The sequence below is a fragment of the Mytilus galloprovincialis genome, chromosome 8 (genome assembly GCF_965363235.1).
Source record: "Mytilus galloprovincialis chromosome 8, xbMytGall1.hap1.1, whole genome shotgun sequence".
NCBI classification, from domain to species: Eukaryota; Metazoa; Mollusca; class Bivalvia; order Mytilida; family Mytilidae; genus Mytilus; species Mytilus galloprovincialis.
Window position 1 is genome coordinate 77,301,772 of NC_134845.1, and position 15,197 is coordinate 77,316,968.

Consider the following 15,197-nt stretch of genomic DNA (forward strand, 5'->3'; position numbering starts at 1 on the left):
TAATCAAAATCAGGATCAAGGACAGAAAAAATATCAACATTGTCTTCCACATCATCACAATGCTCACGACGACCATAGGGTGCCTGACTGGGTTACTGCTTTTGATTCCTCAGGTGCTTTCCTTTATTAACGTAGTTTTGTTTATGTTGTTCCAATTGTTCATGAGAAATTGTAGAATCTAACTTAAAATTTGAAGATCCCCTAACAAAAAAAAAAACATTTCTTATCTAGGTCTGTCACTGTAATTTTGTTTCAGATGTTGTACAATTCATTACATTTCGATCGACTATGTAATTCAACCATTCGCGACATTTTTCCCAGGATTTTTGGTATTCACGTTTCCTTTTGTCAATTTCATATACTTTATTCAGATCTTCCTTTTAAATGGCCCGGTCGTCAAACAAAAAACAATAATAAAAAATCTAATATTGAAAGTTTAATAAAAACAAGAATGTGTCCTCAGTACACGAATGCTCCACTCGCACTTTCATTTTCTATGTTCAGTGGACCGTGACATTGGGATAAAAACTCTAATTTGGCATTAAAATTAGAAAGATCATATCATAGGGAACATGTGTATTAAGTTTGAAGTTGATTGGACTTCAACTTCATCAAAAACTCCCTTGACCAAAAACTTTAACCTGAAGCGGGACAGACGGACGGACGAACGGACGGACGAACGGACGCACAGACCAGAAAACTTAATGCCCCTCTACTATCGTAGGTGGGGCATAAAAAATTGCATAAACTAAAAAGATAGAAAATGTAAAAATTGAAAATACGTAAATATTTGACCAGAAACAACAAGAAATATTTTGTTATATGTTTTGATTAAAAATTTTACATATATTTATTTTGGAAACATTGATTAGGCATGCACCTGAAGATAAACATAAGTACGTTGATGGTTTTCTGTAACGAAAGGAGAAAAGTCCTTCCAAATATTTCCACATTTGTGTTGTTGTGAAAGACGTTCACCCGATATATAAACTAACTTAATCAATTGTAATACACCCCCCCCCCCCCTTTTCCCAAATGCCGTGCGTGTAATTGATTTCATAGGTAATTTTTGTTTGTAAACAAACCGAGATTACGATGCAAACAGTGTTTCTATCGACAAATTTCTATTGGTCCGCCGGACCACCAGCTGACAAAATCTACTGGTCCGACGCAAATTCTACTGGTCCCTGACCACCGGATCAGCGCTAATTTCGACCCCTGGCAGTCCAACTAGTTCACAATGGCACTACGATCTGTGAAAAAAATGAAAAATTTGACGATCGTAATGCGATCTTGCAGATCGCAGTAAGGTTGTAGCACGGTCGTGGTGAAGTCTTTCGATCGCGATGAGCGTGGTCAACTTTGAACATGTTCAGAACAATCGTGGTACGGTCGTGGTAAAATTAGGTCGTTGTAGAAGCGTAGTGAGAGCACAGTAAGGTCGTGGTAAGATCGCAATGATCGCTTTATCATCGTAGCCTCAGCGTAGCCGATACCAGTCAGGAATACTGCGCTACGATGTCACAGCGCCTTTACTTCGACCATCATGTTCTTATCGCAACCCAAACACGCTTCCACTAAGACTTTACCACGCTTATTCCACGCTGTTCAAGACCATAATACGAATTTAGCACGCTCATGCCGTCCTCATCACGCTGTTTTTACGACCTGACTTCATACTTTGATCATTATGGTCATTGTTATTGTCATATAAGATCTATAAAAGCTTTTCAGCTTTTGTTTGTCTGTATGTAATTTGAACCATTTGTCCTTTATTTCCGCTGGCTCAATCATGCTTGGCATATTTGTGTTATCCCTACTATCATTCTATCTTGGTGGACCAGCAATAAGTTGTGATTCAGGTTGGATTGGTCGGTCCGACAAATGTATCTACTGGATCTCCCTATGCCTTTACTACTACTATTACCCTTACGTTGATTGTGTTTGCATGACTGAGTTGATTCCGAGAAACTCGACGTATCAAGTGTCAGAGAATATTTATATAGAACACGATGTTGACGTTATTGCTTGGAGCGTAGTAAGATCGCGGTATGAACGTTGTATGATTGTAGTATAGTCGTGGTGAGAGCGTGCTTTAAGCTAGGTTCACACTGCCGATCAGACCAACTCGATCAATCTCAATCAAGACAAATTAAGCGATCGGGAGACTGGTCTGTTTCAATCGACATGAATGTTCGTGGTGGTCTACCTTGGTCGTCATCGATCTGACTTTCTACCCGAGAGTTTTTGATACGAAAAAAACATTCGAGTAAGGATCGAGAAGCTAGTCACTCGAGAAGAAATCGATAATTCGTCGAGTAGCGGTCGAATTGATCGGGAAAGGATCGTGTACAGATCGAGTTTTGTCGGAATACAAATAGTTTACCGATCAGTACTCGATCTTTTCTCGAATAATATCCGATAATTTCCCGATTAACGACAACCTGTACGTTATTTACTCGACCAGTGCCCGATCGCTTCATGATCACTGCGACTTCTATATTTTTTCATCGCAGACCAAATCGAGCAATACCCGATCTTTATGCGACCACATTCGACCACTCTTCTATCTCTACTCGGCAATACACGAGTTAACATGACTGCTACAAGATTCTCTAAAAATGTGTGCAGCTCTGATTTACTCTCATAACTTTGCTTCTGCAAAAATATATTGTCATTATTTATTTTTTAACTGTACACAAATTTCTCCATATACAGTACGCGTCTGTACTTTTAGAAGGAGGTGTAAAATTTTAAAAAGAGAGAACACAGATACCAAAGGAACAATTAAACTCAAAGGTCAAACCGACACAGCCTTGGCGAAAAAAAGAAAGACGACGAGAAGACAACACAACATAGAAAACTTATAAAAACTTAGCAACACGAAAACCAATAAAAAAATGGATGATCTAATGCAGGTGTTTCGGAAGGAAAGTAGATTCTACTTTTTGGGCCCAGAGGATTTATCAAATATGAAAATAATTGTGCATTAAAATTTATAATTAGACAGCTGATGACTAATCTAGCCTTCAAAGTTAGTGTTTAAGAACACCAATATTATATTTAAGCTGTTTAATGGGACAGGGTTATTTTTGTATGACTGTCCGTATTTTACGTATGTCCAGAAATTTTTTGTAGTATAAAAATAAGAAGATGTGGTATAATTGCCAATGTGACAACTCTCCACAGGACACCAAATGACACAGAAATTAACAACTATATGTCACCGTACGGTCGAATGTTTACAAACACTTTTTTCATGCACTTTTTGACACTATTCTATCTTAAAAAATGAAACGAAAGACATGATTTTTTATCTTAATTCGTGATAGATATATGTTAACAGTTTTAAAAAAAGGTGTCCTACAGGGGATTGAAATTCTATTTTTTTTTTTGCTAAATATGTGACATCTGTACCCCCTTCTGCAATATTATTAGTAAAAAAGGGCAGGTTGTTGCCATGGATACACCAGAAAAAAATATCTTGAAAAATTCAACTACTGGGTATCAGATCTATAGAAAATTATGATTACATACATATGCACATACTAGTATATGACACAGACAGAAGGCTTAATTTGTGAGAAAGCAAGGAAAAGGGGATGGTAATATTTATGTATATTGCTATCTTACATCTGTAACATCAGTTCTAATCCAGTGATAGTTCAGTGGTTGTCGTTTGTTTAGAATGAAATTCAAAACAGTGTGGCTGTGGCCATTGCTTGACACATTAAATTCATTCATTGACTGTGACAATTTACGTGAACGTTTGTCTGTAACGACCACTGTTCACGACGTACCTACGATAGACATTTAAACTGTGGTGTCACCAAAGGTTTCTTAACGCCTTTAATTATAAAATAATTCGAAAAATTAATCAGGAATAACCTTTATGTTTTGATTTATATAATTGATATAAATCAAAACATTGTTTTATTTCTGATTAATTTTTCAAATTACTTTATTAAGGTGTTGAGAACCTTTGGTGACCCCATAGTTTAAGTGTCTTTAAAAAGTACATAGTGAGCAGTGGTCGTTACAGACAAACGTTCACCTAAATTGTCCCAGTCAATGGATGAATTTGATGTGTCAATCAATGGCCACAGCTACACTGTTTTGAATTTCATTCTATGTGTTACATATTTCTTTTTCGTTCATTTTTTTTACATAAATAAGGCCGTTAGTTTTCTCGTTTGAATTGTTTTACATTGTCTTATCGGGGCCTTTTATAGCTGACTATGCGGTATGGGCTTTGCTCATTGTTGAAGGCCGTACGGTGACCTATAATTGATAATGTTTGTGTCATTTTGGTCTTTTGTGGATAGTTGTCTCATTGGCAATCATACCACATCTTCTTTTTTTATAAGCTCATTTTAAAGAAAAAAGCAGTAAAACTCCCATAACAAATCAGCGTCCTCCTCTACTTTCATGAAATTTTCCTCATAGTTTGTTACAATTTATACTGCCAACACAGTGGTTGCCTTGTCACCACTGCATCATCTAGATTTTCCAGCACCTTTAATTTGCTGTCTACCCGTTTTTGTTAGTTTTCTACGCTCTCTTCAAGCTCCGTCACAGCTATTAACCTGTCTATCTATCTGAGCTCTAACCACCTTGCCAAACAATCCAACTGCTTTATTTCATGTAGATATTTTAAATGCATAATTTTACTCAGACCTTCTGTGAACTACTGAATCTAAACAAATAAACGAGCTTACATATAACGTTATAAAGAGTCATTTCTCAAGAACGGTAAAAGTGACACCACCGAAATTCGCACTTGATCTGTGTTTTATGGTATTGCTATTCATAAAATTTGGTTGAGGTAAAATAAAATTAGAGAACGGAAACTAATTGATGGGACGTACGTATACGTACTTACGGACGGACAAGGGTAACACGTAATGCCTCCTCCGCTGCAGCCGTTGATATGAAAAAATCAGATGTTTTTATACTGAAATTGTACATACCCGACCAATGTCCGATAATAAACTCATCATAGATACCAGGACTAAATTGTGTACATACGCAAGACGCGCGTTTCGTCTACAAAAGACTCATCAGTGACGCTCGAATTCAAAAAGTTAAAAGGGCCAAATAAAGTACGACTATCCCTACGACCCCTATACGATCAAGTCGATCAGGTCTGGCCGAGATCTAGCTGATCGAGATCGAGTATAGTTGATTTGGTCTAGCTAGTCGAATAAAGATCGTGTAGAGATCGTGAATTGGTCTGATTTATCGAATATGTATTCAATTAGTGGTCGGGTTTGAGTCGTGATAGAGTCGTTAATGAGTCGCGAATGGTCGGGTTAAGGTCGTGTGCAGTCGGATAGCAGTCGGGTAGAAGTCGTAAACAGGCCCAATCAAGAATTTGGTCACGTTTGGTCGTGGAAATTTGGACTATCGGGATCATCGAGTTGATCTGATCGGCAGTGTGAACCTAACTTTATGAGGACGTAGTAGCAACGTGATTGAAAAGAAAATTTAAACAGATGTTCCGAAAAGTGTAAATATTAAACATCCAAAAGTTTATTTCAGCTCTCTTCTTTAATTTTCAACCCAGAAAAAAAAACAAGAAATGTATGAGAAAAGGAAAGAAAAGAAAAATAAACAAAAAATACGCTATAATGAAAGGGAACTATATTTGGGATCATTAATTGTGGTCTCGGGCCATCACCCTCCTCCCCTTCCCCCACACAAAATGAAATGCTTACTACACATTTACATCGTCACACAAAGCCCTATTCCCATTACTTTTTAAGAGTAAATGAATAAACGAATAATTTTAAAACGTCTGTTTCAACCATTTTCTTAAACGTTAATTAAGGATCCTTTTTCGAAACTTTTGTCGGCCATAAATTCTTATAAGATGCAATTTATCTTCTTTCAATTCAAGAGAGAAAAATAGAGAAAGAGAGAGAAAGAAGATAGAATTCGTTGTGTAAATCAAATGCAACTACAAAATATATCATTTGTGTGTTTTCAATAATTTAACCGATTAACTGTTACACAAAAAGTCATGTACTGATAGTCTGGGAATATAGAAGTCAGCAGTTTATCTTGATTACATCAACTTAATCATGTTGTAATTGCATGAATGGGTTTTTCTAACCACAAAATTATAAAATGTCAAGCCTATCCTTGATGTAAAAATGCTGGCGGGATCTTCATTATTATTTAGAAGAACAAATTATGTATACACACACACACACACACACACATATATATATGTTACTACCTGTTTCAAACAACGCCGGATTTAGTACTGGCTTTACAGTTCGAAATTATTTTTAAAATAACAGTTTAAATTACAGGTTTTCATTGATTCGGGATGATGTATAAGTACGTTGCCACGTTCAATTATTTTACCTCATTATACAATACTTATTTTTTCAATCATTATTAGACTGATATTCGTTTGGGAGGCTTAAATATGTAGTTTCTGTTGTAATTACCCTACCGTTGTCTAATTTATACCATCCTGGATCGGTTAAGACATTTTTGATTTTTTTGTTTGAGGACTGCCCTCAATGCAGTTATAACATCTCAACTGTCACAACCTTTGGAAATCTAGAGTTGTGCCATTTCACATCGTAAATAACTATTTTTATTTTTGGCATATTTCTGTAGTCTTTGCGGTGTGTTTGGAACTTTTAAAATTGTTCCAGCGTTCGCTTAAATTGTATAAATCAAGATTTTGATAGAGTCTCAATTTGAATTGACATGATTCATTTGTCATTGTGCAATTACCGAAGAAGGATATCTGTTATCCGAAATATCTAATATTTGTATATTTTATAGTTATTAAATGGTGATGTTGTACCCTTTTTGACTTGTTATATATTATATTTTGTAGTGTACAGAATCATATTACATGATCCATCGCCCTGTAAGATTGATCGTTGACTATTTATTCACTCATTTTATATATATATATATATATAATGTCTAAAAATAGCAACAATCAACATTCAATCTATTTAAGCGTGGATCAGTTTGTGAAAATAAACTGATACAGTTACTGAATTAAAATTATATAAATGTCTAAGAATATAACTTAAACACACTAATTAATACATTAAAAAGTTCTATTAGATGTTAAATAGAAATACGCAATATTTCGCTAAACAAATTAGCTTCATCAGGCGTGTGCATCTCTCAAGGTGAAATCGGATGCATGACAAAAAAATATTTTTGTAGCTTAATCTATACAAGAGTTGAGGAAAAGTGTAACATATTGATTGATGTTGCATAAAATATGTTTGTAGCTACAACTACATGAACTTGGAATAAAAGTTTAACACATTTATAGATGTTCGATTAATTGTATGAATTTCTATAAATTAATTTGTATGATTTCAAGATAATTATGGTTTTGATTTGTTTTTAAATCTTTTTTCGTCTCTCTCATTGAGTCCATCAGGTTCAAGAGTTCGTAACTGGTGCATCCAAAATCTCTCTCTTTTTTGTCTTCCTTGTGTATCCCAATTTTGATTTTTCTCAATGATTTGAAATGTGACGTTTTCAAAATCATGTCCTGCTCTTAAAAGGTGTCTTGTAATTGGGCAGTTCCTTTCTTTTGTATAAAATGACCGATGGTTATTTAGTCGGATGTTAAATGGTGTTTCTGTTTCACCAACATATTGTATTTTGCAAGTTCCACACGTTAGAACATAAATGCAATTTTGCGTTTTGCAATTTGATGTTATGAATATGTTGTATTTTTTCTTTGTGACTGTGCTGACGAATTGGGTTTCGATAGTGGCGACTCTGCAGCACTTACAATTGCCCCTTCCGCATGGTGTATAACCTCCGATTGTTGATATCTCCTGTTTAGATACTTTGGATGTTACTAGAATATCTTTGAGGCTTTTGGGTCTGCGGTAAGCCATAACGGGAGGTGATGGAAAAATCTCTTTTAAGGAAGGATCATTTTCAATAAGACGCCAATGTTTGTGGACAATTGATGAAAGATTTGTCAGGTCAGGATGAAAGCTAACAACAAACGGGATTTTATTTGTTGGGGCCGTCTTTTCTTTGTATTCAAGTAGGTTTGTTCGGTCTTTTTCTTTTGCTTTACCGAAAGCTTCTGAAATATTTTTGTTCTTATAACCTTAAAGTTGCTTTAAGTTGCTGTCTGAGTTGCCCCAAACGATGGTTTAATTTTGATTCCGATGAACAAATCCGTTTTAACCTGATGGCTTGGCTGTACGGAATGCTCCGGGAGCAGTGTTTCGGGTGGCAACTCTTTGGAGAGAGAAATTGGTGTTTATCAGTTTTTTTGGTGTGAAAGTCGGTTGTCATGACTCCGTTTTCTAAAGTTATGGTGGTGTCGAGAAACGCAATTTTCTCATTTGAAACTTCAGATGTGAACTTTATCGATTGATGAAAGTTGTTACAGAAATCGAGAAATTCTTGCAGACGTTCTGCAGTTTCGTTCCATTTGATGTCGATGTCATCAATATAACGGAGCCAAGACAAGGGTTTGTATGGTACATTCGAAAGGATGCGTTCTTCGAGACTCCCCATGAAAATGTTGGCAAAAGAAGGTGCCATTTTGGTTCCCATACTGGTACCGTCAACCTGCAAGTAGTGCTGGTCGTTGAATACAAAATTGTTGTTTTCCAGCACTAGTCTCAGCAACTGAACCAGACAGTCTGTTGGGGGATGTTTATCCTTACGATTGTTCCATACTTGTTCACAAGCGACTATTCCTTCATTTTTGGGAATATTTGTGTATAAAGAAGACACATCCATCGATACCAAAATTGTGTTGTTTGGTAAGGGATTTAATGAATCCATTTTCTTCAAATAATCTGTTGTATCTTGAATGTAAGATGGCATTGTTCTAACATGTGGTCTAAGATGGTAATCCACGAATTCAGATATTTTTTCGGTTGGATGGCCATTTGCAGATACTATCGGTCTTCCCGGAATCCCTTCTTTATGAAGTTTTGGGAGCAAGTAAAATCGACCGGCTGTGCAGGTTTCATCAGGGCGTAGATAGTCGTACGTGTCGTCATCTATGTTTTTTTGCTGTTCATATCTGAAAGGACCTCATTAATTTGTTTACTTATTTCTTTTGTAGGATCACTTTCTAAATGTTTGTAAAATTTTGTATTTGACAGCTGACGATTCCCTTCTTCAATGTAGTCGGTTTTGTTAATCACTACAACTATAATGATTTGTTTACATTAACTTGTAAAAGTAGATATTTTTGTAACATGTGTAATGCTTTCGTACATATTTAATCAAGTAATTTATTATCATAGCTGCTATGAACATATTATCTTTAAAATTATTTTTGTGTATTTCTCTTATTGTAATATACATTTAATTATGGACCCTTACAGAGAGGGGACAACCATTTGATATTTTTTTCTTAATCCTCCTATACATGTATCATCAGAGAAAATCAAATGGTCGCCCTTTTATATTAAGCAAATATTATGGAAACACAGTGTCACCAAAGACAGACTTTAAATTTGAATGAAAAGAAAAATGTCGAATGCATCAACAAGACGACAGTAGCTCATTGAAATAAAACATTGACAAATGACCAGATTGCAGATTAATTACTGTATACAGTTAATAGATATAGGAAACTACAATGGTTGGTTTTCTTTTTTACTTGTTTATAAAAGCAATAGTATATACTATCGATTTTCTCACTTTAAAAAGGACAAGAAATCGTCCTGAATATGCATGCAATATTTGCCACTGGACGTGTGCAACCAACTATCATTCATATACTTAGGAACATGCATTTGTGTCTACTTTGTGACGTTGTCTCCTTTCCCTTTTTTTTGGGGGGGGGGGGGGGCTGCATAACAGGTCGTTATTTTTTTTTATAAAAAAAGGGGCATACATATTTCTAAATTCCAATTGATTGAATGAATACAAGAAATCTAAAAAGGAATCAAATGAATATGACATTGTACTAAAGACTTCTTTTTTTTTTTTTTAGCTATATACGTATTTTTCTCAGTATGTGTGTTAACAATAACAGAGACATTTTTCTAGCTACACGGGATGTATAAATACGCAGCCACGTTCGATCGGAACTTGGACGGACGCTTCATGTCTACAGGTCTGTATGTTCTTGATATGCTGGTGACATTGCTATATAACTGTCTATCTTTATGAATACCCTAGCAGTGGCAGTCTCCAATTCCTAACCTTCAAACGGAAGAGCCCTTTTTTAAATCAATATATCGAATCCTGTACATGCATGATACATTTGACACTGGACGTAAACCATCGACTACCAATCCAAGTATCGCTGCTGCGTACAGATCAAATAAAAAAGAAGGTTGGTACCTAACGATATAATTTGCACACCAAATATTGTTTAATAATTTCATAGCCCTCTAATCTCACATCTTTCTATATAATTTCGTAGCGGTATCTTTGGGGGAAAAACATGAATTCGTGTTTTCTATCGAAGGATTTCTGTTGAGTTATGACAATATAGATGACCTTTTAAAAACACATTCAATTTTCTAAAGGCGTTATGTTTGAAAGCAAAAAAATACAACCACACATTATCGGCAGCAGTCCTTTTCCGTCAATTACTGTTTTTTAGGGGGTTCATTTTCGACAAATTTTGTTTTCCAAACGCATCAATTGCACCAATATTTGGAACTCATTTGCGCCCTTTAAATTAAACACATATATATCATAAATTTTGATGATTAATATATACATTTATTCTTATTTTTGGTTTAAAAAGTATCACATGTTCGGAGATATTTCACCAAGAAGATGAGCATCTGAAGAGAAATGACTTAACATGCATTAAACAGTCAATTTACAGTGAGAGAATAAAACTAGTTGCTTTGCTGAATATTTAATACAAGATATGCCAAAAGAGAAGAAAATAGAAGGTTTTGCTGATTATGTTTTAGCCACATATGTAGATGACACAGTGCTTTAATCCACCATCCGTATGGGCTTAAACTCTATCTACCACAAGACGTACCAGTAATGAAGCAGAAGCATTCCACAGGAATTATTATGAACTGTTTTATGCATTTCATCCTTCAATGATTGTGTTTTTGGACAATAAAGGGAAATTACAAAATAATTATCAAAATTAAGGAATTATATGTATTAATTATCAATCTAACTAGAATCGAATGAACTTGTATAACTCTCAGCCCCCCCTTTTTCTAGCCCACCCAATCCGGCACGCGTACACCTTTTATGTCTTATGATATCACAAAAAGCAATTGTCATATAGGATGTTACATAATGATGTTCTAGATAAATGTGATTTGAATTAACCAAGACGCACAGGATTCAAATGTTACCTGTTTAAATTTAGAATCAATGTTTTGACACCGTCCCAAATTTTAAAGTGTAATTTGTCAACCTCAGCGTCGAGAATATACCTTTTCGTAACATGTCTAGTTGTTTTAATCAATTAAAATATATGTAGTAGGCCGATAAATGTATAAAGTTATAAGCTATTAAATTGTTAACCAAACAATTGCTTATTGTTAATAAATGAACCACATATATCGTCTGGAAAATGCATGTGGTATTTGTGAGGTGTAGCTTGATAATGATTTAATGTAACCAAACAGCTTACAAATATTATGCACAGAAAAAAATGTAATAATCGATAATTGTGGATAAACATTACAAATTAAAAAAAAAATCTGAATTGTTTTATATGAAAACGCACCCTATATAGTTTCTCTTTTTCTGAAGTAAAAATACTGTTCCGATTATTAGTAAAGGAATGGAAAACATTGATTGTCTCAGCTGTTGTCAGTAAGCCGCTGTTCGAAACATTCTCAGTAAAATAATCTTGCTCCATTGTTGGGAATCTGATCAGCTATAACATATAGATGAAGATATATTACACATTAATTATGCGTGTTCAGTTATAAAATGTATTTTTCGATGTAGTTCATAAGTGTTTCTCGTTTCTCTTTTTTTTCATATAGATTAGACCGTTGCTTTCCCCGTTTAAATGGTTTTACACTAGTCATTTTTGGGGGCCCTTTATAGCTTGCTGCTCGGTGTTAGCCAAGGCTCCGTGTTGAAGACCGTAGCTGGACCTATAATGGTTTACTTTTATAAATTGAGACTTCGATGGAGAGTTTTCTCATTGGCACTTATACCACGTCTTCCAATATCTATGTCGTGTACATGTTATTATTTTATACAGGTTATTGCTTGTACAAACATTTTATTAAAGTAATTACTTGTATGAAGCCATCATACAAGTTATTACTGGTACAACTACAATTGTACAAGTAATTACTAGTACAATTTGTACTGAGTTAAAAAGGCTTTATCAGGGGCGTAGCTGAGTTGAAATAAAGTGCAAGCATATATCGCAAAATTTTTTGAGCCGAGCGAAGCGAGGCGAAAATTTTTTTGGACCATTTTATGATGAAAATGATAAATACCCTATCTGTTTCTTACTATACCATATTTCAAGAAACGATAGGAACATCCTAGTGGGTTTCGTAATTTGGAAACCCGGGAACAGATAAGACACAAAATGACAAGCAAAAACTTTCAACATTGAAAACTAACTACAGATGAAAAACACGGACCCCGAAAAAATGTGGCGACCTCCGGTGCTCCGAAGGTAAGCAGGTCCTGCTTCTTGCAAGACACCCGTGGTGTTTCTCACGAGGGTCATTTTAAAATCAAATGAGAGGTTTCTACGACAACGGTAGAAGGTCATTTGTATCGAACGGCTACTTTTAAGTCTTGACTTATAAGTAAGGGAAATAAATCTAAGATGTTTTCAAGGTGATTTTATTGAGCCTGTATAATTAAATGTTAATACTGCATGTAAGACTTAAACTAAAGTATAGACTAGTTAATATCCAAAGTCCATATATCTATTTTTTGCCAAGGCAAATGATCTCAGAACTCTCTCGGTGTCAATATCCATTTCTCTGTGAACATGTATGAGGGCCAACGAAGATAGTCTGTCCTGTACCATGGTTGAACGGAGATAAGTTTTCAGTCGGCGTAATGAACTAAATGACCGTTCGGTAGTTGACGTAGTTACTGGCATTGTAACTAGGATTGCGAAAATTGCAAATATTGAAGGATATAGCTCCTTATTAGTCACTGATAGAGAGGCCTTCAGAGATTTGGGCTTCTCTATAACATCTGGACTCGACCAGCGTCTCTGCCATCTCTGTACCTCTGAGTTAAAGGTTCCTTGATTGTCTGTCAAGTCGTGTCTATATGTTTCGTATAGTTTGTCTATACACTCTGCTGTCAACCATTCTAAACGTGCAGGTATAAGGTTCTGGCCTTGAAAACGATCAGAGTTATCCAATAAACGTCCTGTAAGTTCTGCAATAAAATAGTCAAGAAAGGGGCAATACAAGGCTCGCTTCCAATACTGACTTGGAGTGTCAGCTGGGTGGTTAGCCCGGTTGACATGTCTTCCGATTCTTCTTGGTATGGACGGTAGGACTTCAATTGTGTCAGCCATCGTAACCGCCTTATCAAAAAGCGCATCCCAAACAGAGTCATCGTTTCGCTCGTCTGATAATTGATCAATTATCAGTTTACACTCACGTACAGCTTCTACCAAATCGCAACTCTTACTCTGAAGATAAGTGGTTAGATGCACAATGCTTTGTAAAATGTGCTCCGTTGTTACTAATCCAATAATAAATTCAAATCTGGATATTGCAGCTAAGAACTGACCGGCCTTGTCGTCACCATCTTGTCGCAAATGTTCAAGGGCACTGACAATAACAGGGAAAGCTACCCTAAATGTGTACAACGAATCAGCGCGACTCGTCCAACGTGTTTCACACAACGTTCTTAGTTTTCTTCTCCCATCAAGCTCCTCGTTGGTTAATATGTCAGCATCTAGCTCATTGGAAAAAGCATCCATCTTTTTTGCGGAGTAGTCAAAAGAGAACGCAATGTCCTGGACTGTGCTCATGATGGTTCGAACGCTTGCATCTTTACAACTGTGAACGATTGCGAGGTTTAAACAATGACTCTTACAATGGACATAAGATGCCTCGGGAAAACGTTCCTTCACATAGGCTTGCACACCCTGGTGTTTTCCAGACATATTAGCTGCTCCGTCATACCCTTGAGCACGCATTTTGTCTCCATCTATCTCGTATTCATCGATAGTATCTAACAGGAGAGTAGCAAGGGCTTGACCTCGTATACTATGAGCGTGTAAAAATCCAACGAATTCTTCGCGGACTTCCAATCCATTGTCTGTATGTTCCAGGAAACGTAAGCAAAGAGATACTTGTTCCTTTGTTGAAGTGTCTGTTGCTTCGTCTGCAAGAATGGCGAAGTAATCACTTTTATTACAATCGCGCACGATATTTTCTCTTATTGTTCTGCCAATGATTTTGAGTATTTCATTTTGGATATCAGGAGATGTGTATTTTGCCTTTGCATTGGTCGGTTGTGTTAAATGCTTTGATAGAACATCATCTTCTGAGGCAGCATGATTTAATATGGCCATAAAATTACTGCGTTCCTCTGTGTGACCTCTAACAGCTATATTTTGCCTACCACACAAGATAAGAGTTTCAATTATTCTTTTCATTATATGTCTATTTTTTCCTATCTGAAGATCTCTACTGGAAGTGAGGGTATCGCTGATTGATGGTTTTTCATTACGTATTACCCTAAGGAAATTGTCCGCCATTTCCACAAACCTAAAATGAATAGAATCGCTCCTTTCATGGCGTTTAAAATATCCTGAAATATTGGTCCAATCGGTGACAGGTCTGATAAAAGTCTTTTCCTTGATAGAATCATTTCTTCCAAATAAAACACAAGGAGCACAATACAGAGAATCTTCAGATACAGAATATCTCAGCCATTGGTGTTCTTTGAACCATACATTCTGTACTTTCCTCTTCACTCCGTTTTTCATAACTCTACAAAATTTACGAAATTTGAAAATCTAAAGTTACATTTCTGGGCCAAAATATTCGTTTGTCTTAAAAATAACAAGAAATGGTAAAGTTATTTAGATACTATACTATACAAAGGATATAATTAACGGTCTTGTATGTTGTACTGTTACACCATTGTCCAAGGTTAGGGGGAGGGTTGGGATCCCGCTAACTGGTTTAACCACGCCACATTATTTATATATGTGCCTGTCCCAAGTCAGGAGCCTGTGATTAAGTGGTTGTCGTTTGTTGCTGTGTTACATATTTGTTTTT

General features: G+C 35.8%; 1 protein-coding gene across 1 annotated transcript; it reads right to left on the reverse strand.

The window, feature by feature from the left end:
* Positions 1–12,847: 12,847 nt before the first annotated feature.
* Positions 12,848–14,902, reverse strand: LOC143043783 (52 kDa repressor of the inhibitor of the protein kinase-like). The gene has a single exon (XM_076215962.1). The coding sequence runs from the start codon at positions 14,900–14,902 to the stop codon at positions 12,848–12,850; it is 2,055 nt and encodes a 684-aa protein (XP_076072077.1).
* Positions 14,903–15,197: the final 295 nt, after the last annotated feature.